General features: G+C 39.6%; 1 protein-coding gene across 6 annotated transcripts in view; it reads right to left on the minus strand.

The window, feature by feature from the left end:
• Positions 1-25,889, minus strand: part of MAGI1 (membrane associated guanylate kinase, WW and PDZ domain containing 1) — a 900,270-nt gene that overhangs the window by 98,161 nt on the left and 776,220 nt on the right. For all 6 annotated transcript variants that reach the window (XM_006862111.1, XM_006862114.1, XM_006862112.1 and 3 more), the window contains exons 6-10: positions 21,592-21,674; positions 15,434-15,469; positions 8,246-8,303; positions 3,896-4,017; positions 1,863-1,955 (exon numbers count right to left, since the gene is read on the minus strand). In XM_006862111.1, coding sequence (XP_006862173.1) covers positions 1,863-1,955; positions 3,896-4,017; positions 8,246-8,303; positions 15,434-15,469; positions 21,592-21,674 — 392 coding nt within the window. The remainder of the gene's footprint in view (positions 1-1,862; positions 1,956-3,895; positions 4,018-8,245; positions 8,304-15,433; positions 15,470-21,591; positions 21,675-25,889) is intronic.

Genomic DNA, 25,889 nt, shown 5'->3' on the forward strand with positions numbered 1-25,889 from the left:
GCAAGGTTCCTCTGAGCTTCCAATTTTCAGCCATGAGTCTCTCTAGGGGAGCTCACACTTATTTGTGAATCAAACTAAATGAGATGAACTGAAACATCTTAAAACATGCAGAATGCCAGAACTGTGTCACAAGGTGGGAAGGGACGGGCACTTAAAATACAATAATATCAAACCATTTACATTCACAGGGAAATCTTTGTCGAAAGCAATTATGTTAACCAGAAACAATCTTGAAATATGAAATACTGACTTTTTACTATATCTTAGTTAACACAATAGTAAAGAGATACAATCTCTAAATCAAGAGTTTACAACCTACGCCCTTCCAAGACTAAGACTCAATGGGAATACACGCTCTGATTGGTGACCACTTTCATCACTGATAAGGGAAGTGAGGGAAAAGTAGCAAAGAACCTGTGAGCTAAGCCCTACAACGTTCAATAGACTCCTGTGAATCCTGGTGGAGACCTTGTCGGCCAGCAGTGTTGCAAGACCTGGGGACCTATTGGCCCAGAGTCAGTGACATAGCCACAGAGGAGTAGAGTGGAGAGTGAAGCATCCAGATGATAAGAAGAGAGGGCATATCCATAAGAACACCCACACTTGCAGATAATACCCACTTGACCTGGCTTCAATGACTGGATGATCAGAGCTCAACCAGAAGAAAAAGAAGAGGGAAAAAAAGAGTAATCTGATATAATTTGATGAACTTGACCTACACCTTTGAAAGCAGTAGCTCAAAAGAGGGACCAAATCTTTACAGCAAGGATCATTCCAATCCCCTCCATACACAGAGTAGACAGGGATGGGCAACTTGGACATTGGCTACCCAAAATGGGAGGGGGGTAGCTACAAAGGCAAGAAATGACTGGCTTACAAGCTTTCAGGAGGGAACCTAGATCCAGAGGGCATGGAGGAAGGTAGAATCTCCACTGAGTAGTATACAATCTTTCTAGGTGGGACTGATGAAAGGAAATGAGGATAGGTCTCTTGTGATACATTAGTGAATAATTGTTATCAGGACTGCTTGTGAGGGTTGGAAATTTAAAGGTAGATGTTTTGTAGCAAGGAGGGGAGTGATTAACTTTGCAGTCTAGGAGCGGAGGTCCCTGGGACCATCAAGGGAGAAGAGCGGAGAGTGGGACCCTACCTAGAGAAGCAGTGACACTAGAGATGGAGGCAGAGACGACGACGTGGAGAGATGAAGCAGCTAGGGACATTAGACCCAGAGAGGGAGAGGGACTGTGTGCTGACAGCCGGGAGGCAGGCTTGCAGGATATGCCCTTTGGTTGTTTGATGATGCATGGAAGGGATTGTAACCACAGCAATGAAACGATATATGATAGGATGAATGTAAAACTAATGTTCTCCTATGTAAACGATCACATAATTCACACACACAAAAAAAAGAGTTGACAACCCAGGAGTGATTCTGTCCCCCAAGAAGCCAACTGGTTGCCATTCTGCTGTGATAGTGGGGTGTGAAGACATTGCTAATGGCATCTAATGGGTAGAGGCCAGGAATGCAGCTAACTACCTTACAATGCACAGTACACCACCCCCTGGAAACAAAGGAGCAGCCAATCCAAAATGTCATGACTGCTGACGTTGAGGAACACTGCTTTTTATATGGCTGTTAACAAGGAGTCATTATTTCTTAGAGAGTTACAGGTAGAGTTGAATAAATTTAATCAGAATGTTTCTAATTTTTCTTGACAAATCTGAGCAAAAATACATTTAAATTCATTGTTCATGTGTTTCACTATCTAAGGAATGACTTTGAGAGTTACAAGAGTCTACTTTTTAAAATAAATTAGATTTTTAAATCTAAAACCATGATGCAATTACAAAAACCACTTTACCCTGAAGTGGAGCTTCTCTGGCTGGCTCTGGATTGCTTGGGGGATGGTTTGGAACAGCAGGAGGCACAAGGGCTGAGTGATCTTCTGTCCATTCTATAAAAGAGAGGAGACCGTTACACGTTTTTCCTTCACATGACTGGCTGACTTACTCAGGATTCACTTTCTTAACAAGACACCCAAACCAATAAAGCCAGGGGCAGAGAGCTTGAATTAAAAGAAAATTGTTATCTGAAACTGCTTTATGTTAAGGATATCTAGATCTTGATTTTGAACCCTCTCTTGCTCGCTCTCTCTTTCACTCTCTTTGATGTAAGACCTTTGGGAAAATAAATAGGATGGAACTAATAAAAAACAAATCTCCAGCTCTCTCTAGCTGTTGTGTCCAACATGAGGGCAACTAAGAAATGTCAGGGAAGATGGAAAGTCCACTAAGGCCATCCCCAGAAGAGAGCCATTTCTCTCATGCAATGGAGAGATGGGCTGGACTGTAGATGCCTGTTTGGTTTACGTAGTAAAGATGGATTTCAGCAGTTTTGCAAAGGTGCCGATTGCTATTATCTCAAATGAAATCCAATTGAGAACCATTCCCAATACTCTCGGATCCTAAAGGTAGTTGTATTTATTGTAGAGGTCCAGAAATAAATAGTTGTGAATGACACTTGATATTTACCCCAAAATCACTTTCCAGCTCTCCTAACTATATCTAATTGCACACATCTATTCCCCAAAGTGGACTTTCTGACTCTACAAAGTTTCACGAGCTCAGGAAACATATTAAAACACTGAAGGAAAAGAAATAGAAAAGCGACTGAGGTAGAGACAGCTTTAAACTCTTAGGTAAATGTATACCCATAAACATGGATATATAAAGTCTCTATCAGTGCAGGGGAAACCATGAGCACTTGGGCTATATATGTATCCCACCAGGACTCAAGACTGGCTTTTAAAACAATTCAAAGGTTTAAAACAATGAAAACAAATGATATTTTGTGACATGCAAATTATATAAAATTCTATTTTCAGTGTTTATAAATAAAATTTTATTGGAAAATAGACCTACCTATTTTTTTACATATTGTCTCTGGTTGTTTTCTGGCTGCAAAAGCAAAGTATAATGGTTGTGACAGAGACTACATTGTCTGCAAAGACTAAAATACTTATTATCTAGCCATGTGCATAAAAGCTCTGTTAACCCTGGTCTAGGATCTTAATTTATAATATCTGGTACAAAAATAATAAGTGTCTGATTTGATATTCACATATTAAGACTATAGACAAACACTGAGGGTGGGGTGTATTAAGCCAATATTTTTAAAAGATCACAAAGAAAAACTAAGAAAAACCTAAGGATCTATCAGTAAAGGGGTAAACGAAGCTGAGATATTCATAAAACAGCACATAACTTACAGTCATTAAAAATGATAAAGTAAATCTCTATTAACCAACGTGGAAAGATGTGTAAGAAATATAAGTTATCAAAACAGATCATGAAACAGCATATGTAGTATGGTCTGAATTCTATTAAAATATACACATCTGTGGGTTCCTAGGAAATTTCTGCATTTTATCACTGAGAACGGAATGGGGCAAGCAGGGAAGCATTTAATGCTCTCTAATTCTGAATCATTCATATTTTTTAATGAAGAGGAGAAAATAATTTCTAAGTGTGAAAAAAGTATTCTTCAGCTTTTCCTGACTCTTTATAAGTAATGCTCCTAAAATTAAAATTTATTTTATGCCCAGCAACTCCACGTAAGAGTAAAAGAGCTCCAAGTGGTTTAGATCGAGAGGCAAGTTGCTGTGTAAATATTGGTGGGGCAAGAAAATTCTCTTCTCAATAGAACACTGTGTAATATAGCGACTGAGACAACATTTAAAATCTCCACTTTCTAAATTAGAGTGGAAACTGGATGCCTTTAAATTAGGGCCTCAGACTGCACTTCTTCAAGACCAGTTTTGGCCACAAGGGGGTGTCAGCACCCAGGCTGAGTTGCGCCCACAGCTCAAGAGCCAGCCTCACAGGGAAAGCCAACCTTCTGGTGGCGGCTGTTGCGGCTGCTGTTGTTGTTGTTGTTGTTGTTGTTGCTGCTCAAGCTGCTTCTTCCGTTTGGCTTCCAGAACTGGGTTCTCATATTGTGTCTTCCTGTTGATGTGGCTGGGGAAGAAGGAAAATACTCTATTCAGTTAGGAAACATTTCAGCCCACAAGCAAAATGTCAGCCAAGCCAAGTTCTGTGATTAGAAATGAACAAAGCAGGCGGTCTGAGATGTTTATCATCTTGTGTCAAAATGTGTAGTTAGGGAGAGGAAATAAAAATTAAATCGCTTCCATACACTGACTGCTAACTCTACCAGGCATTGCGCTACCTGATTTGCATGCGTTACATCTTAAAATCCACAGTGAAGGCCACAGGCAGGTCTTATTTTCATTCATACACTATGAATAAAGAAAGTAAATTCCTGAACAGTTAGAAAATCAGGCAACTACCATAACACCTGTAGTGAGTGGTAAAAGAGGTGTGCAAACTCAGGTCTGTGTGCTTTCAAATTCCATGATTTTAACCACTGACTCTCCCTAACTGTTCAAGGTTTTACCTGACACAGTAAGCTTCTAATTCAGTAAAAAGCAGATTATAGGATTGTGGAAAATGAGATTTAAGGAGAGACATGACACTAATATGTAATTTCAGACTGCCTAACTTTCCTACAGTAAGTTTCACAGAGGCCTATACACTCCACCAGAACAATTAAAGAAGGATTCTACTAACATCTATTAGCTATTTTAAACAATAGACACACAGACAGTATTAAAAGTATACACCTTAGGTAAACAGACTCCAAATAAAGCTAACCTAAGCAGATGTGTGCGGCGCTGTGGGTTAATGCGCTGGACTGCAAAGTCAGTTTGAACCACAAGGTTGGCAGTTCAAGCTCACCAGCCACTCCTCATATATATTGCCAGAAGTTCGAAACTACCAATCATTGCATGATAGAAAGATGAGGCGTCCAGCTCCTGTAAAAGATTTACAGCCTCAGAAACCCTATGAAGGGTGGCTATGAGTTGGATCTGACTCCACAGCACACCACCACCACCACCATATGAAGATATGGTATGGCACAGTAAGACAAAGCAATGGATCACAAGATCAACTTGAACCCCAATGTCAGTGGTTCAAACCCACCAGCCTGTAAACCCTATACAGGGTCATTATGAGTCGGAACCAGCTCAACATCACTTAATAAGAAACAACAACATATGTCATAGCTGTTGTTAATGCTGACAAGTCAGTTCAGACTCACTGTGACCCTATATAGGGTTTCCAAGGAGAAGCAGGTGGGTTTCAAATGCCCACCTTGCAGTTCAAACTAACCTTGTGGTCCAACACTTATCTTACAGTGACATACCAGGACACACACAAACACTCTCTCTCTCTCTGTGTATTTATACATATGGAGCTTTGGTAGCATAGTGGTTACAAATTGGGCTGCGAGCCACAAGGTCAGCAGTTTAAAACTACCAGCCGTTCCGTGGGAGAAAGATGAGGCTTTCTGCTTGTGTAAAGATTTACAGTCTGGGAAACCCTGTACAGGGTCGCTATGAGTTGGAACCGACTACATGGCACCTAACAACAACAACAACAACATATATATACACGCACATATATACATACATATACACATATATATACACACACACACATACACATCACACACACAGTAAAACCTGTGAAACCCATAAGGAAAAGTCACGGGTGTTTAAGAGGCAGGATTCTCAGTAGACAACAATGTAAAAGATGGCAAACTTGCAAGACGCTGAAAACCTAGGTGGTCCCATTGCGTTCCGGCTCTCACAGGTTTCACTGTGTAATTGAACATACACATTATACAAACATACATACATACAAACATACACATATTCACATGTATATACTATGCTTTGTTAGAAGTTTGGGAATAGACTAACTGTGCATTTAGAACTTTAAATATTTTTAAAGCCACAGGAGAGAATTGAGGCAGGTTAGAAAGCAGATAGTTACACTGCAGACCCTTACTGTTTATTTCAGGCCTACTCTTACATTTCCTAATGCTTGCTGGCAACTTCAATCTAAGAAATAGCCTAATATAAAAAGGTATGAGGATCTGAAACATACAGTATACTGAAATATACAGTAAGACAAAGACTCGCCCTTCAAACTATGTCTCTTCACCCACCAAAGCTGTAATCCCTTGTTCCTTCCTGATAGACAAAATAGTTGACGGTGAGTTCAAAATAAGCCTCCCATGGGCAGACACCCCTCCGCACATCTTTTGAGAAGGATGGTCTGTGGGTACACAGCAGGTCAGGGAAACAACAGTCTTACTCTTCTGCCCCAATCACCATTCCTCCTTATTACGTAAAGAGAAAGTAATATTATTATTGGCCAAGGATGACTGCTATATTGAACTCATAATTTTTTACAATACGATGCGGAGTATTTTACGAACCGGCATTTTCACACCATGGGTTCACATCACCAAGCTGTTAAACAAATGACTTTTCACTGCCAGCAGTGTGAGTGAGCGGGAAGCATGCCAGCTACCTTCATTATGGCAGGTATGATTATGAGTACAGCCTATTTATTTATATGACATCTGTGTCTTTCAAAGGACACTTTGTTATTTCTCATCTAGGACCTCTGGTAGCGTAGTGGTTACAAGTCGGGCTGCCAACCGCAAGGTCAGCTGTTCAAAACTACCAGTGGTTCCACGGGAGAAAGATGAGGCATTCTGCTACCATAAAGATTTACAGTCTCGGAAACCCTGTGCAGGGTCACTATGAGTCGGAACCGACTCCACGACACTTAACAACAATAACCTAAGAGAAAATAATACGAAGTATATTTTTCAATGTCTTATCCCTTAGATTTTAAAAAAATCATTTCTTGTATCAATAGACTGTTGTTACAGTTACCTGCTCTCAAGGGGGACCCCTACTTATGGTGACCTCATGCACAATGGAAAATTACGGGAAGGTGAAGGTTCCAGCACTAAACCATCAATCTGTGAGTCCTAGTGAAAACATGCACCTAGTGCTAGAATGAGGTGCACAGGAAAGAGGTCAGAATGGTGGGGTGTGAGACTTTAAAACAGGAAGGGAAGCCACATGCATGGACCTTGGGCAAGGGAGAAGTTGTTGTTTTTGTTGTTCAGTGCTGTCGAGTCAGTTCCGACCCATCACGACCCTGTATAGGGTTTCCAAGGAGCAGCTAGTAAGCTTGAACTGCCAACCTTGCAGTTCAAATGGCTTTGCAGTCTGGTGCATTAACTCAGAGCACCACACATAGAAGCTCTTGCCTCTTAGAATGGCTCACCGTGTCCTTTTTAATTTTGACATTTCATTAGTTATTAAGAACTGTCTGACACTTTTAGAATATCTCAGTGGACAACTAAGAAGTTACTGAGAAGTTTAGATGTGAACAGGGCAAAAATACGCAAAACAGGTTTTTCACCTGAAGAGAAATACACTCTATTCACTTGGTCTATTGAAAGCTGTTTTTTTCAATTCATTCAGCTAATACTTTTTAAGAATCTGCTGAGATCTTATCAGCCTGGATCATGCTGAGCCTGGTAGAAAAGTGGTAAATGAAATAGACGCTAATCTTGCCCTCAGGAATTGACTACCTTTGGATTTTCTGACTATTTTCTCAATCATTAAAATGTACGCATTTTGCATTATAAAACAAATGTTGTGTTGACAGCTGAATTGGAAACAGCTCTCAAGTCATGGCGAGGGATACAAGGCACAATGGAATGAGATGCTTCCTGTTGCTGCAGGCTAAAGTTCTCTTGAATCATCACAGCATCACAGGCTCACACAAACTTCCACTGACACACAGCTGACACTGGTCAGGTATCGAACTCAGGTTTGCAAAAATGGAAGGTGAGAAGTTTTCCACTAACCCACCAACGCCCTCATCAAACTAATATCACATTAGTACTATTACTGTTATTTAGTATCGGTACCTTATAGTGAAGCAAAGTATGTAGAACATGTTGTTGTTATTAAGTGCCATTGGGTAGGTTCTGACCTGAAGCAATCCATATAGGGTTTCCAAGGAGCGGTTTGTGAGCTTGAACTGCCGACCTTGTGGTTCAAACTGACTTTATAGTCATGTGCATTAACCACAGTGCCACACCTGGACTCCATGTAGAGCATGCATAATTACAGAGAGGTACTTCCAGACTCTGAACCACAAAGTTGGCAGGAGAAAGAGGAGACTTTCTGCTCCCGCAAAGACTTACATCCTTGGAAACCCTATACAGGGTCGCTATAAATCAGAACTGATTGGACTGTACTTAGCAGCAACAACAAAATAAAGAAGATATAGATTAACAAGTACTTACTCTACATAGTAGATACCATATACAGGGTCTTCAATCTTTTCCCAACCAGCAGGCAGTTCTGAAAAAGAAAGGAATATTTAGAACAAGCAATCCCTATTGTTGTAGGACCTATGGATTTTCAACTATCGAGTAAAGCATAAAGATAAAAGCTCATTAACAAAACAACAACAAAAAAACAAAACCTTTTAGCCAAATAAAAACGTGTATACTAACAATAAAAACCAGCATGCACTATTTTTATTTAGCAAAACAGTGTGATTCCCTACATGAAAAGTAGTTCTTTATCTATTGATATTTTACATAAGAAAGTAAAACTTTAATGAAATACAGCTCCAGATGCCTTCATTCTTAGTCAGCTATTAAATTAGGTTTTAATAGAAACAGAGATAAAATTTGCTTTGAATGCCTAGTTTCTATTTTAAATATTTATAGTTTCTCATTTTCTTTCTTGACTACCTTACTAAATAAGCAAAAAAAAAAAAAAAAAAAAAAAAAAAAAAAAACCAGACAAAAATTAATGTTTCCTTTCATTTTTAATACAATAAGTGCTGTTTTGCGCTCCATGGAATAATTAAAATTTGTATTCTTATTTCCTCCTTATTCCTAGTCCATAAAAAGTCTACAAGGAGGTGGGGTTTTGAATTGCATATGTCTGTGCCTCAATCACTGTATCCAACCATCTTCTAAACACTTTAAGGAGGAAAGCAGTGAGAGAGGCCTTGGTCTCCAAGAGCTCAATATTCATGGTGCAGATTTGATTCTTTTAAATGTAATACTAAGAAGGGGAAAGAGCTCTGATAGTGTAGTGGTTATGAACTGGGCTGCGAACCTTAAGGTCAGCAGTTCGAAATTACCAGCTGTTCTAAGGGAGAAAGATGAGACTTTTTGCTCCCATAAAGAATTTACAGCCTCAGAAACCCTATACAGGGTCACTATGAGTCAGAATCAACTCGATTGGTACATAACCACCTCCAACACCAATAAGAAGGGCAGGGAGCTCTGGTAGCGTAGTGGTTACGACTTGGGCTGCTAATTTCAGTGTCAGCAGCTTGAAACTACCAGCTGTTACGCGGGAGAAAGATGAGGCTTTCTGCTCCCATAAGATTTATAGCCTCGGAAGCCCTGTGCAGGGTCGCTATGAGTCAGAACCGACTCCACGGCACATAACCACGACCACTAAGAAGGGCACTGAGGTATGTATGTGTCTTTCTGGGAACTCAACCATACACTCTGTTGGACTTTATTTTGTAAGGTTAATAATCACAGGTAGGAACTTTATTATAGCTACGTTAACAGGAAATTCTGAGGCAACAATAATCTATTGTGGAAAAGTCTATTGTACCCGATTACTGCAGTTACTGAGAGAAGCAAACAGGACGTGTTTTATTTCATTAAACACTCCTTTTAAGAACAGCAGCAACTGTTCATCTTAACAAGAGAGGACTTCAAAAACTTCATGGAAAAATGAAATGAGAAGATAATGGAACTTTCTCACACACTATTGGAGACCCTCTCATATATATGACATTAACACAATCTTGTACAATACTATATTCTGTAAGCAGCTATGAAGCACAGTATTTATTTTATCAAGCCACTTCGATAAGTGGCTTGAAATATCATTATGTTACATTATTACATTATTTAAATCAAGGAATCATGTGGTCACTGTTCTCAAATAGTGACCAATACATCAAGGCACAGGTTTTACACCTGCCACAAACAGTCCCAGACTGATATGGAGACACTCACATACACACAAACACACACACATTAATCACTCAAAGTTTCTGTTTAGTTTAGATTTGGCTGCACATCAAGAGGCATTAACTTCATGATTTTTGTTCCACGTTACTTGTTGGCAAACAAAAAGACAGGTTTTCCCCTTATTCTAATTTTGTTTTTAAAATAAATACTAAGTGGGTTTCAGTCTTTGAATTCTGGGAGATACAATAACTAAAATGCAAGACATGTCCAATCTGCAGATGTTGATAAAACTTGTCATGTTTATACCCTAAGTTTAGGGACTGAAGCAAATCAGATGCTTTGGAAACGGTTTCCCCTTGGTTGTTGTTGCTAAGTGCCAACAAATCAGTTCCAACTTATAGCGACTCTGTCTAGGGTTTCTGAGGAGTGGCTGGTGGGTTTGAACTGTTGACCTTAAAGCTCAAACCAATCTTGTGGTCCAGTGCATTATCCTGCAGCGCCATAAAAGGACTCCAGCTTCCCCTTACAAAGCTGGAAATTAACACTTAAATGAAAATGAACTAGGAAATTAGAGTTAGAAAACCAAACATTAAAAATACACAAACTTGTGCACAGCCTTCCGTGTGTTATGGTATGGGGCATAAAGTGTGTGAATGTGAGGGAACCACTTAATATTCAATGGAACCCAGACCTCTTCAAAGTCTGTAGCCAAACTAGTTAGCCCGGTTATTTTTAGAGAAATATATCGAGGAAAACATCGAGGATTCATTCACTCAATTATTAATTAGAAAAACATTTATTGGAGGGGCCTGTTCTTGGAGAAAGACATTATGTTTGGTAAAGTAGATAACGAGGGAAAACAGAAGTAGATTCCCCAAAACATGGATTGACAAAGTGGCTTCAACACAAGGCTCAAACATAACAATTGTGAGGATGGCACAGGCCTAGCTAATGTTTCATTCTGTTATACAAAGGGTCATTAGGAGTCAGAATCAACTGGACAGCAGACAACAGCAAAACTCTACAGATGGATGTGTTAATCTGTGTTAATCACTGGGGATTCAAAGACATTGGAAGACCACTATCCAAACAATCAAAAGACCTCATGGTAAGTGTTTTAATGTACAAGCATGGGAGGTATAAGGAAGGAAGTCTTCTTTGGGCTTTTTTGTTTTATGCAGTCAACAACTTACACTTCTGGAGTTATGATTTCTGAAGACATTTGTAAATTTAAACTCTTCCATCTTCTGCAAGAGATGAGTAAACCCCATAAATTTTCCACTTTTTGAAGTTAAAACTCATTTTCAATTGAAAAGATAGATTTCTCACTTCCAATGTGGTGATTATCTTAATAATAGGAATTAGTCTCCTAATGCTTAAAATAGAAATGGGTCATCAATTTTAAAAAAGGAAGATGTTTGTCCTAGAACTTGCCATTTGGTTTAAGAAGAAACTGGAAATGGGAGAAAATATTTAAGTCCAGAAAATAATTAACTCATTGTTGTCAATTCCAACTCACTGTGACCCATAGGACAGAGGAGAACTGAACCCTGAAGTCTTTAAGGACATAATCTTTCCAGAAACAAGCTGCCTCATCTTACTCTGACAGTGCACCTGGTAGGTTTGAACTACCGGCCTTTTGGTTAGTAGCTCAACAAGTAATCACTGCATCACCAGGACTCCAGAAAATAATGACAAGAACATTTCCTTTACTGAAAAACTCTGAAATTAACTGAAGAGTCACCCTCATATGTTGAGGCAATAGACAAGAATGCCAGAGAAATTACAGGCAACTAGAACCCTTTTGCAGTCCTGGTGTGGCACTGTGGGTAAATGCGTCAGACTGAAAAGCCACTTGAACTGCAAGGTCTGCGGTTCAAGCTCACCAGCTGCTCTTGGAAACCCTATTTCAGGTTGCTATGGGTCAGACCTGACTTGACGGCACTTAACAACAAAATCCTTTTGGGGCCCTGGTATGATGCTCTAGGATAAGCACTGGACTGCTAACCACAAGGTCTATAATTCAAACTCACCCACAGATTCTTGGAAATGCTATATAGGGTCACTGAACCCTTCTGGAGGTTGTCAAAATCTGGAATTGAGCTCTATTACTTCACTGTTTTGTGGCACTGGGTCTCTGAACCATATCTTCTGCCTGGATTTACCTCAAAGCTTGACTGTGGATGAGATGCTGATGCTAGAAAATCACTTAGCACAGACAGCACTCGGCATACAGAAGTGTTCAAGAAATAGCAACTGTCCCAAGAAAAAGCGAAAGGAGTATGACAGATCGATGCGGCCTACATGCTAACTATTTCTGCTTCCAAAACTCTCACGCTGTATCACAACATAAATATTCTATAATTCCTAAAGAAGATTCTATAAGTGTTCTTGACTCTGGGCAGTATCTGCAGAGAAGATGATAAATTCTGCAAAGCAAAAGTGCACAGTGGAGCCACTGACCCAGCTCAAACAACAGAGTTCAGAAATGACAAGTCTATAATAATCAAATCTTTGTCCAATACCCAAGCCAACCACCCACGCTCCTCAGAGGCAGATTATAAAGAGGGTTTCATTGTCACATCTGGAATCTCATTGTTCGCAGAAAATCTTGACAGTTGCTATTGTTTGAAATTAGGATCCTCCTATTAAGAAAACAGGCACTGAGTCTGTCAATAGAATCTGGAGAGCAAATGAAACAGAATACAGTTTGTGTGTCTGTGAGAGCCACTCTTTATATTCCAGACACGTGTAGACAAAAATCAAGGGTCATCTCTCTAAGCTACCTACAAGGGCACACTTGGGCTATTTCTATAGCACATATCCCCTCCTGTCCTGTTTTAAGAGGGAAAAAGAGGAGCATAGGAAGTACTAAAATTTCAACAAAAGAGAATGAATCAAAAAATAATAAAATTGGTAACAATGTACAGGGTTGCTATGAGTCAGAACCGACTCCATGGCACATAACCACTACCACCACCACCACCACAGAGCACAAGGGCAGATATTAAGACACTCTCATTAAATCTCTTCAGAAGCATCATGGGAACTAGTGTTTAAGCCCCTCCTTACAAATAAGGAAAGGGAAGCCAAGAGAGGTTGTATAACTTGCCTAAGGACATGTAGCAAATAAGTAGAGAAGCCAGGATTTGAAGCCAGACAGTCAGATATGCCCCAGAGGCAAACACGCCACTCATCAAACCTTACCCAGGAGAGCGGCTGTGGCATTGAGTAGGGATTTGGTACAGCCATTAAAATTCTTTTTTTTTTTTAGAGTCTTTAACACAAGAACAATGTTCTCACAGTATCACAGTTATGAGAACCCATATAGACGCTTCTTTCCTTAAGATTTCCACTTCTGATCTTCCACAAGGCTGGGCCCCTGAGCAGAGCTGTGCTGTCTCTACTGACCACCTATCTTAGGGACACAGCGATGGGCCTATATCATCCAGGTACCACAAGTACTTTAAATTGATCAATATACTCCTTTTGTGTCTGGAAACCCTAGTTGTGTCTATTTCAATTACTTACCTAGTATCACTGAGTTCAACAGATTCTTTTCTGAAAAACTCAGTTTCAGAAAATACAGAGTTAAAGTGCTAGACTGCAAAGTCGACTTAGATGCAAGGTCAGCGGTTCAAGCTTACCAGCTGCTCCTAGGAAACCCTACCCAGGGTTGTTACGGGTCAGAACCAACATGACATTTAACAACAACAAGCTATTTTTACCAAAATGATTAAAGGGAAACTTATTAAGTATCTTTAAAAGTAGATCTACCAGTAGCTATTGACCATTATAATAGCATATCCATCAATTAAAATTGGGTTATGATTCAAAATGTAAGAAAAACAAAGATAAATTTTATCATATCCCACCTCTGGTCAACTGTGATTATCTACATAAATATACAGAAAACAATCATTTGTATTAAAATTCTTTGCTATTTTCAGTTCTTAAGGTAATCTCAAAAATGTTAGGAAGATTCAATTAGCTTAGGACAGATAGTTCTACTCATATTGATGATCTTCTATTTAGCATAAACACTACAGTCAATTTTCAATTAGCAAGGCTTTCATCTGCAGTTCAGATGAAACTTGTGCTTCTCCATCTAGCCCTCAGTGGATAAATCAGATGGAATACAAATTAATGTTAATATTGCTCCAAGTTGAACATAAACCATTTAAATTAGCAGGGAACATAACTCAATATATTCCAACAAGAAAGAAAAGAATTTAGCATTATCTGGTAATGTAAATTATTTCTGAACTACCAAATCTAGAGCAGTTAAGAGTTGATTTACATTAATATATATACTCTAAGAAAATGATGTATAGAAGCACACATCTAATTCTCAAGTCATTCACAATAGTGAGAAGGCCAACATGTGGAGCATGTGACTTAAAAACATTATCAGACTAAGACTTAATATTCAAGTAACTATTGGAATGATGGAGTTCTGGTAGTGTACTGGTTACGAATCGGGCTGCGAACCACGAGATCTACAATTTGAAACTACCAGCTGTCCCATGGAAGAAAGATGAGGCTTTCAACTTCCATAAAGATTTACAGCCTCAGAATCCCTGAACAGGGTTGCTATGAGTCAGAACCGACTCCAAGGCACGTAACTACCATCACCGCCCCTACAACATGGAGCTCTGGTATCATAGTGGTTACGAATCAGGCTGGCCGCTAATCTCACAGTCTGCAGTTCAAAATCACCAGTGGTTCCACAAAAGATGTGGCTTTCAACTTCCGTAAAGATTTACAGTCTCAGAAATCCAATGCAGGGTCACTATGAGTTGGAACCGACTCCATGGCACATAACCACCACCACCACTGATACAACATCCTTAATTTAGTCTTGTGGGATGTTGTTTACAAGTTGCCCTTTGCTTTTTGCTTTTTTGTATTACCCATGTAAATATGCACCACTACTAAACAAATAATGAACTAAGGTCAGGATGGGTTACATCAAAGTCCCAAGGATACAACAACCATTTCCTCAGTTCTTACCCAATCCTTGGTTTACAAGACTACCTATTTTCCAGGTGCTAGCATTCTTCTAAGGAGCTCTGGTAGTATAGTGGTTACGAATCAGGCTGCAAACCACAAGGTCAGCAGTTCGAAACTACCAGCTGTTCCCTGGGAGAAAGAGGAGAAGTTCTGCTCCTGTAAAGATTTGCAGCCTCGGAAATCCTGCACAGGGTTGCTATGAGTCAGAACTGATTCCACGGCACGCAGCAGCAGCATCATTCTTCTAGCCTCAATTCACTCGTTTTTGCTTTGCAGACACAATTTACTACAACTCTGTGTGATGCCTGCTGTCAGACACACGGGTTGCTATGTTGACCTTTCATTGACATGCTGGAATGAAAATCATAATTGGAGAAGTGCAAAAAAAGAAACAGAGGGATTAAGCAATTCACTGAAGAAAATTCATGCAGGGTGAATCATGCAGTAGCAGGAGGCTGGGAGGTTTACCTAGTTCACTGTCCAGTTCCTCGGTGTGTACCCCTTCTTCTCCAAAGGAATAGCAGGAATGAGACAGAAAAGAAAGAGAAATATTCAGACACCAGCACCAAGAAAGGAACTCCCCTCAGAAACAAAGCAGCAAACACATCACTTTATTTTGTCCTTACCTGCATTGTGGTTTATTTCATTGGCTTGGCTAGTAAATTTGTGACCTCAGTGTAAATCACCAAACAGTAAGAGCTTATATTGGCAAAATAATTATATGGTTCATTTCCTTACACGTCAAAATAGAGTTTGATTGGTTGTAAAATATCACAAATACCTTGTGGTTTTGAGGTCCTGAAGGGGGGAAATCATTTATTACAGACCTTATTTCGAGCAAACCGAGCTGTTAGGCCTTTTAGTATTAGTCCTTTTAATTCTTCAATAATCCTCTAATCAGCGAGGTGATTACACTCTAATTGAAGCATTATTTAACTTATAAGTAATGCTGCTACCTCAAGAATGTAAGGTAAGGTCAAACTGGGAATGCAGATTGTAAAATGAGCTGCATTTCAATGTCTTCTTTCCAGAGGGGCTGCAGAGATGAGTTGACATCATGATGATGTTCATTAAGGTCATGATTGAATTTTAGTGAACACTGCCCTGAAGGACTAGGAGGAAGCAGAGCTCACTGATTCTGGGTTTGCATATATGATTTTTAAAGGAAAAAGCTCAGAAATATCAGAATGAGAAAGTTCTTAATGATTTCAGTGAACAAATCAAGCAAAGATCCTTTCCATTTTCAACCTCCTCCTACTGTCAGTAAAGCACAGTATCCTCATCACTCACAAGAGAAGACAGGACTACACACAATAAATTGTTTCATATAGAAAGATTCCCCCAATTACAGAGCAGGTGGTTGGCACCACCACTGCAAGCCCCCAAACCCAAGGATTAGGACACTTTAACTGTTGCCTGATACACGACAAGCTGTTGTTAGTAAGTGCTGTCCAGTCCATTCAGATTGACAGCAATCCTGTCTAGCAGGAGTGGGAAATTTTTTATGCCAAAATTTGTAACATCATTCACCGACCATACAAAATTATCAACTTAAACATCAGTCTGCTACATTTGGGCAAGCATTTAATTAACTCACCGGTAATGTGATGGCTGGAACTACAGTTGCATTACTAGGACCAGACCAAATGATTTCACAGCCTTATACAGCCTGTGGGCTGGAGGTTCCCCCACCCCTCCCGTAGAGGGTTTCTAAGCAATGGTTGCTGAGTTTGAACAAACGCCCTTGTCGTTAGAAGTCCAGTGCTCATCTTACGGTGCCACACCAGGACATGATAAGTATTCACTAAGTATTTCTCAAATGAATGAATGAATCAATCAATAAATCAAATATAGCCTTTGGTAACCAACATAACCATTCACACCCTTAAAATTCTTGATATAACTGTTATCTAATAGCAACTAATAGGTTTTTATACTAGCGCTGTTTCTGAAAAAGGAAATCTGAATTTCACAAAATCTTCCATGAAGCTGCCCATTTGATTATTCGCTAATGATGTTTTGGGAATTTGTTTATTTCTTCAATAATTATTTATTGAGGCCACTATAAACCCTATACAGGGTCACTATGGGTAGGAACCAACTTGACAGCACTTAACAGGAGCTCTGGTAGCGTAGTGGTTACAAATCAGGCTGCAAGCCTCAAGGTAGGCAGTTCAAAACTACCAGCCATTCCGCGTGAGAAAGATGAGGCTTTCTGCTCCCGTAAAGATTTACAGCCTCGGAACACACTCCACGGCACAGAGCAACAACAACTATATACATGGTGATATGGGGTAATGCACTGGACTGCCAAGTCTATTTAAATTGCAATGTTGGCAGTTCAAGCTCACCAGCTGTTCCTCAGAAACCCTATACAAGGGTCGCTATGGATAGGAACCAACTCGACGGCACTTATCAAGAAAAACAACTATATATGTGGAGTCCTGGTGTGGTGCTGTGGGATAAAGCACTGGACTGCAAGGTCAGTCTGAACCACAGACCTTGTGGTTCAAACTCACTAAGTATTCCTTGGAAACCCCATGCAGGGTCATTATGAATTGGAATCAACTCGACAGCACTTCACAACACTAATCATGTCTAAAGTCCCTGAGCCATGGATCTGAAGAATTTATAAATATATCCTAAACGTTTTTGGGGAAAAATAACTAAAATGTCAGGGCTTTCTGTCTGCTGTACTCACTAATGCATATAACATGTCAAGAACACACTTGACACAAAGAAGTTATTTAGAGAAGATGAAACTCACTTTCCAAGTAACACAAAGCAGGAACTCAAATGAGGACTGGAGGGATAATGAGCAGAGAGTAAGTGGGAGAAAGGTGAAACAGGTCAAATCACATGGGACTCAGAGAGTCCCCATGTAGTCTGTGCATACCAGAGAGCCACTGGATTTATGAGGGTGGTCAGTGATAACATACTCACATTTACAAGTCACAAGATTGCATGACTACAATCTGGAAACTGAGATGGGCAAGAGTCCAAGTGGGAGAGGAGTGGGATCTGGACCATTGTGGTGAACATGTTGACAAAAAGTGAACTGACTGCAGAGATATTCAGGAGGGACTATGAACTCAGTTGTTGGTGATTAGAAAAGAGTTTGAATAAAGATGATGGATCCAAGGGGAATCTAAAGTATGCATGAACTAATTCTCAGCAGAAGAGAATCAGATTGGAGATGGGGGGTGGGGGTGGGGAGGCAAGAATCTTTAGTTTGTATTTAGTCAGAATGGATTTGAAGTGTCTTTGAGACAACAAGCTGGTAGGACCAACCAGGCAGATTACAGTATTGGCCTGGAGACTGAAAGACAATTTGGGAGTCTTGGTGTAGTGCTGTGGGCTAATGCACCAGACTGCAAAGCCATTTAAACTGCAAGGTTGGCAGTTCAAGCTCACCAGCTGCTCCTAGGAAACCCTATATAGGGTTGCTATGGGTCGGAATTGATTCAACAGCACATAACAACAACAACAATCAAACTAAGGAGTCCTGGTGTGGCACTGTGGGCTAATGTATCAGATGGCAAAGTCTCTTGAACTGCAAGGTTAGTGGTTCAAGCTCACCAGCTACTCCTTGGAAACCATACACAGGGTCACTATGGGTTGGAATCCACTCAACAGCACTTAACAACAACAATCAAACTAAACTCATTACAATGACAAAAGCAGTCCTATATTGAAGACAAAAATCCCAAACAAATTCCTCACTTTTTTCAAAGAGGAAATCGAAAATCTTTACAATAATTAGGAGTGTATGCTGACGGTACCATTACAAGACAGGTATGTATGACCTACGGAGAATGAACAGATAGATGCACAAGAACAATACTGTGACTAATAATGCTATTCTGTTTGGAATCATATAAAAACTAGCAAAAGATAGTTTTGTTTAATTGGCAACAGGAAATGCAAGCTTGTCAAATAGATATGGACTGGTTATTTATTGACATTGTTTATGTATACAGAAACACATGTACATGATTCCTCACAGAGACAGAATATATCACTTCTCATGACAAATTACCCTACAGCGATAACTATTAAACTAACTGCATTTGGCACAACCACCTACTTGTCCCAAAGGAATAACATGAATCCATATGCTAAGAATTCTAAGAATTCAAACTTATTCAATTTGATAACAAAATCCTCCAGTAATTTTACATAATACTTTTATTCCAATCATAGTTTTTCTCAGTAAAAGCTACTGTTGTCATCTACCATCTATAAAATCCTATTAATAGACATCTTCAGACTTTCTCAGTACAAACATAATGAATATTGACATGAAAGACCCCTTGGTAATGAGAATACCTAAACTGCTTTTAAAAATCATCAATTATCCTAAAAATGTAAAGAAGATATTTTATTTTGTGAAGTTTCACAATTGATTGTACCTTATGTATGTTCTGAGCCTTCGGAATGATCAGACCAGTTCGTTACTCCCTAAATATTCAAAACAATAGAACTGACCATACCTGCCCTTCTTTAGAATCAGGACCAAACAGCCAAAATATACCAAATCTTTCAGTCAAGCCTCCTAACTCCACAGAACTTGTATCTCCACTTGAAGTCACTTAGATAAATATGATTCGTGATTCTATGTTCATTTGCCATAACTCGCAAACCAAGTATAGTAGAAGGATCTTGGGAGCACAGTTTCAAAAGCATAATACTTTAATATACTGGCTTGCATTTTCAAGCAAATCTCAAGTTTATATATGCAACAATTCTGCAACACAGGTCAAATTAATAAAAGTTCTGTTATCGTGCAGTAAAATATGTATGCAGTAATGATACTACTAATTCAAATGCCAGAATTGAATAATGAGAAGGAAAGCAAACCATTTCCATTTTAATTTGTCTTTGTAAAAAAAAGCAATTTCTGTAGAACTTGGAAAAGATTTCAGTGTACAGAAAGGAAACACATTTTGCCTTTTTTTTTTTTTTTTTTTTGTCATTTCGGGAAAGTAACGAGAAACTTCTATGCTTTGAAATAAACTTTCTCAACAGTAACTTTTATAGCCAGCTTATTCTTTTCCAAAATTAAGAGGTGATGGGGCTATAGACAATACCTCAGCCTCTTGCTTGAAAGAATACAGTTTTTAGATATTTAGGTTATTGTAGCTGTTAGGAACCATTGAGTTGATTTTGACCCATAGTGATGCCATGTGACAAAGTCGATTTCTAGGCTGTAATATTATTAAGAGCAGATTACCAGATCTTCCTCCCCTGGTGCAACTGGAAGGATTCAAACTGCCAATCTTTGGTTTTTTGTTGTTGTTAGATGTCATTGAGTTGGTACCGACTCACAGCGACCTTATGCACAGTAGAATGAAACAGTGCCTGATCCTGGGCCAACCTCACTACTGTTGCCACGCTTGAGTCCATTGATGCTGCCACTTGGCCAATCCATGTCGTTGACGGTCTCCCTCTTTTCCTCTGACCCTCCACCTTACCAAACATGATATCCTTCTCCAATGTCTAGTCCCTCCTGACAATATATCCAAAGTATGAAAGACAAAGTTTGCCCATCTTGGCCTCCAAGGAGCACTCTGGCTGCACTTCTTCCAAAACAGATCTACTGGTTCTTTTGGCAGTCCATGGTACTTTCAATATTCTCCTTAGACACCATAACTCAAATGCATCAAAATTCTTCTACAGTGTTCCTTATTTACTGTCCAGTTTTTACATGCATATGAGGTTATTGAATATACCCATGGCTTGGGTCAGGCACACCTTAGTCTTCAAGCTGACATCTTTGCTCTTCAACACTTAAAAAGGTCTTGTGCAGCAGATTTTGCCTAATGCAATACGTCATTTGATTTCTTGATTGTTGCTTCCATGAGTGTTGATCACTGATCCAAGAAGAAGGAAGTCCTTGACAACTTCAATCTTTTCTCCATTGATAAGAATGTTGTTTATTGGTCCAGTGGTGAGGATTTTTGTTTTCTTTACATTGAGATGTAATCCATATTGAAGGCTGTGCTCTTTCATCTTCATCAGTAAATATTTTAAGTCCTCTTCACTTTCAGCAAGCAAGGTTGTATCATCTGCATATCGCAGATGCATAATATTTGGTTAGCAGCCAAATAATACCTGGGCTCCTTTAATACTTAAGATATATTCTGAATTATATTGACATTGCCAAACAAGTTAAGATCTCTCCCAGGCTGGGAAAACCAGAGAGTTATCAAGTATGTAAAGTTTAATTCACACTCTTAATCCTCCCTCCCAAGACCTACATAACATAGGGCTAGGGTCCCATAAATTAAAGTGGTGGCCACAGAAGTTTGGTTTTCTTGTAGAATCTTCCAGGTCCTTCTCCAACTTCCTAACACCAGGTTATATCTAAATTTGAACAGCTACTGACTATGCTAAAGTTCTACTTTCAGTAGAGATCACTGTATGCATTTGCCTGTATGTAGGGAGGAAATGCTCTTTTGACAACAATTTTGCAGACTTCTCTGCTTTTGTAAACTATAGCATATTTACTAAAAACTGGATTATAATAAAACAAAAAAGACTGTTAAAACCTGGTTGGCCTTGCCACAGACTCTTTAAAATGTTCACAGATGAAGAAGCCCGTGTTCGTCTACCTAGTCCCTTACCATCATCTTCACACTCTTCCAGAGGCTTCTGCTGCTTGTTCAGGCACCGGGGGTCTAGCCAAGATGTTGTTTTAGTGTTATGGCTGCAAACCAGAATGAAAAACAAGAAATCTGTTACAAAGTTTTAAAAACTATAAAAGCAAAATGCTCACAGACAGAAGAACCACACACGCTTTCTTCCACATTTGCTCCTCAACCAAAATCAATATGCTTTTTCAACAGCAGACACAAAGCAGAAGAGAATATGAGTTTGGAAAAGTAAAAGGATTTGGGGAAGATCATAAATTGGCTCTTTATCTACCTAATTGTCAATAGCTCAAAATGTAACATCAGTCTTATTTTTGTAGGTTGTCGAGAACTGCCATTGAGTCAATTTCAACTCATAGTAAACCTGTATAAGGTTTCCAAGGAGTGACTGGTGAGTCTGAATTGCCAATCTTGTGGTTCAAACAAAACTTACAATCCCATGGTTTAGCCTACAGAGCCACACCAGGACTCCTGTATGTTTTTGTTGTTGCTCAGAGCCTTCAAGTTGGTTCCGACCCATAGCAACTCTGTATAAGGTTTCTGAGGAGCAACTGGTCGGTTTGAATCACCAACCTTGTGGTTCAAACTGACCTTGAGGTCCAGCAAATTATTCTACATTGCCATACTAGGACCCTGGACTCCTGTATAGTGAATTCCAAATGACACCTCCTCTTGTTCATACCGTGGAAAGATGCAGGTCTTTAAATTTGCTGAGGAGTAAACACCAATTTACTTTGAATTTGCCTCTTACTTACATCCTGGACACTGAAATTCCCAGAGAAGGCTGATATTTTACTCATTATGTTACATAAGAATTCTCATGGCAGTCTGAAATGACCTCTATTCAACAAAGTGGCTCAAAGCTACTACTACATAGCATTAATCAGAGCATCCTAAATTATGCCTTAGACTTAGAGTAGACAACATCCAATAACCTATAATAAATAGGACCCGGGCCAACAAAAAGCTTGGAGAAGTTAAATATGTCACCCAACAGCATTCTGGGGGGAGTAGGCCAACTCTAGATGAAATGTCTCAGTAGACACTTGGATCACTGAAGGCTTCAAAGTATATAGAAACTTTCTCAAGAATATTTTCCTTCAGTCATGTTGGAAAAGTCACAAAAATGACTGTAAGAATATTAAGCCATTCTGTGCTTCTTATATTACATCAAGACACTGGGACATTAACGTTCTGTTTGAGCCCCCAGTCCACTATTTACAAGATAAGGGGTGGGGGTGGGGGGGCAAGGAATTACCAGTCAAATAGTTGTAGATATGAACCAGAAACAAAAACAAGGAATTTGTTTGAAAAATAAAACATTTGTTTTAAGTTTAGGTAACTCTGGTTACTTGACATTTAGCCAATTTCAGCTCGAGGTAACTCAAAGTGGAAAAGCCACAGGTGGTGAAAACTCTGCTCATAGGGTTTTCAAAGCTCTGACCTTCCAGAAGCAGATGGCCAGGGCTCTTTTGAGGTACCTAAGGTGGGATGTGGTTACGAATCGGGCTGCGAACCTTAAGGTCAGCGGTTTGAAACTACCAGCCGCTCCGCAGGAGAAAGATGAGGCTTTCTACTCCCGTAAGGATTTACACCCTCGGAAACCCTGTACAGGGTCGCTATGGGTCAGAATCGACTCGACGGCACTTAACAACAACAACAACAAAGGTGGGATGTGGACTCCTGGTGTGGTGCTGTAGTATCAGCATTGGACTGGCAACCACAAGGTCGGCAGTTCAAATTCACCAGCTGCTCCTCAGAAACCCTACACAGGATGGCTGTGAGTCGGCAGTGACTTGATGGCACTTAACAACAACAATGGGTGGATCTGAACCACCAACCTCTTGGCTAGTCGAATGTTCAACCATGTGCATACCGTGGGACTTCTGAAATCTGGGTAGTAACTTAAAATTTTCTTTAAGTATAGGTTACAAAATATAACTGTATATAATAATACAATATATACAATATTGAGGGAAAAGTGCTAAACTTCTTTATTTTAGATTCAAATCTTATTTATTGTTAACAAAAAAAAATGTGGCTTAAATCAAAAGACAAAATGAACAAAATGTATATATATTTCAACTGTGTTGAAAGGGGTAACACAGTAAGAACAACAACCATTGTTTGTGCACATACTATTGTACAGGTACTGCTACCAAGGCTGGCTGTCTTTTATATGTTGTTGTCAAGTGCTGTCTAGTCAGTTCCAACTCACAGTGATCCCATGCAAGGTTTCCAAGGAACAGCTGGTGGGTTTGAACTGCCAGCCTTGTGGTTAGCAGCCCAGTGCTGACCCCACAGCACCACACCAGTACTCCCGTCTTTTCTATGTAAGTTACAAATCATCAAGTCTTTACAATTACCTGTGAGAAATTCATTAGCATTAAAATTATTACTCTTCATTCAACAGATATGAAAATTGAGGATGGTGAACTGAAGAAACCTGTCAAAGAACTCCCTGTTTATAAACTAAAACTTGGAATCACATCAAGGGATTCTGGTACCAGCACCCATTTCCCACACTATTCCTAGTAGAAATGGTCATTGCTGGGAGAGAGAATTAAGCATACTTTAAAAGGCAAATCAAAACCTTTTCAATATAATTCCATGCAGTTATAAAGAAAGATAGAGTCCTGGTGTGGAGCTGTGGGTTAATGCGTCAGACTGCAAAGGCATTTGAACTGCAAGGCCGGCAGTTCAAGCTCATCAGCTGCTCCTCGAAAACCATATACAGGGTCGCTGTGGGTCAAATCGACTCGAAGGCACATCATAACATAAAGAAAGATAAAGATCAAAAACCACAGCTTTTGGTACAGGTTGTACCTCAATGTAAAGAAAACAAAATCCTTACCACTGGACCAATAAGTAATATCCATATAAATGAAAAAAAGGATGGAGTTGTCAAAGACTTTTTTGCTTAACACTCATGGAAACAGCAGTCAAGAAATCCAACAACGTATTGCATTAGCTAAATTTGCTGCACAAGACCTCTTTAAAGTATTGAAGAGCAAAGATGTCAGTTTGAAGACTAAGGTGCCCTTGACCTAAACCATGGTATTTTCAATAACCTCATATGCATGTGAGAGTTGAATATGGAAAACCCTAAAAGAACAGATGTTTTTGAGTTAGGGTGTTGTAGAAGAATATTAAAAATACCATGGACTTCCAGAATAACAAGCAATTCTTTGTTGGAAGAAGTATAACCAGAATGCTCCTTAGCAGCCAAGATGGTCAGACTTCATCTCTCATATTTCAGACAAATCCCTGGAGAAGGCCATCATGCTTGGTAAAGTGGCTGGGCAATGAAAAAGAGGGAAACCCTCAATGACATAGACTGAGACCATGGCAGTAGCAATGAATGCATGCATAACAATGCATAACAATGATGCTGAGGTTGCTGCAGAACTTGGTCATGTTTCATTCTGTTCTGCATAAAGTCACTATGAGTTTGAACTGACTTGCGGGTATCTAAGAACAACAACATTAAGGAAGAGTCCAGAAAGAGTCCACAGGCCCTTTACCCAAATTCCACCAGTTGTACATAGTGCTTTAGCATCAACCAGACTCACAGCAACCTGATAGGAAACAGCAGAATTGTCCCACAAACCGCCGCATCTTTCTCACACAGGTGGCTGATGGATTCCAAGTGCCGATTTTTCGTTTGTTTCTTATTGTTAAGTGCTATCTAGTCATTTTCAACTCACAGCAACCCTGTATAGGGTTGCAAGGCTGGAAACCTTTGCAGCAGCAGACATCCTCATCTTTTCCCCAAGCAGTGGCTGATGGAACTGAACTACTGACCTGGTGGTATGCAGTGCAGAACGTATTGCTAACAATGCCAATATAGTTAGCAACCAAATAATTAACCACTATGCCACCAAGGCTCCTCCCACCAACGGTAACATGAAAACCATAGTATAATATTACACTAAAAATAGTGATATTGTAATTAACACAGCCAAGAAACAGAATATTTCCTTTTTCTCACGGGTCCCTCATATTTCATATTGGTGGGTTTGGACCTCCAACTGTGTGGTTACCAGTCTAGTGCTGATCATATAGCACCACACCTGGACTCCAAATTAAACCAATCCAGTGGGCCAATCAACTCTTCAATAAACCAGCAGCAGAGAGAGGCTGGAGTTTCAGTGACCACCAGGCCTCCAACTTTACTTTTCAAATTTCACTGTCAGTCTTGATCAAAATCATGGTTTCATTCTTCTCCAAGACGTGGAGTTTCATACATCTTTCTGTATCAGGAAGGTCTT

The sequence above is a fragment of the Chrysochloris asiatica genome, unplaced genomic scaffold, assembly GCF_000296735.1.
Source record: "Chrysochloris asiatica unplaced genomic scaffold, ChrAsi1.0 scaffold00046, whole genome shotgun sequence".
NCBI classification, from domain to species: Eukaryota; Metazoa; Chordata; class Mammalia; order Afrosoricida; family Chrysochloridae; genus Chrysochloris; species Chrysochloris asiatica.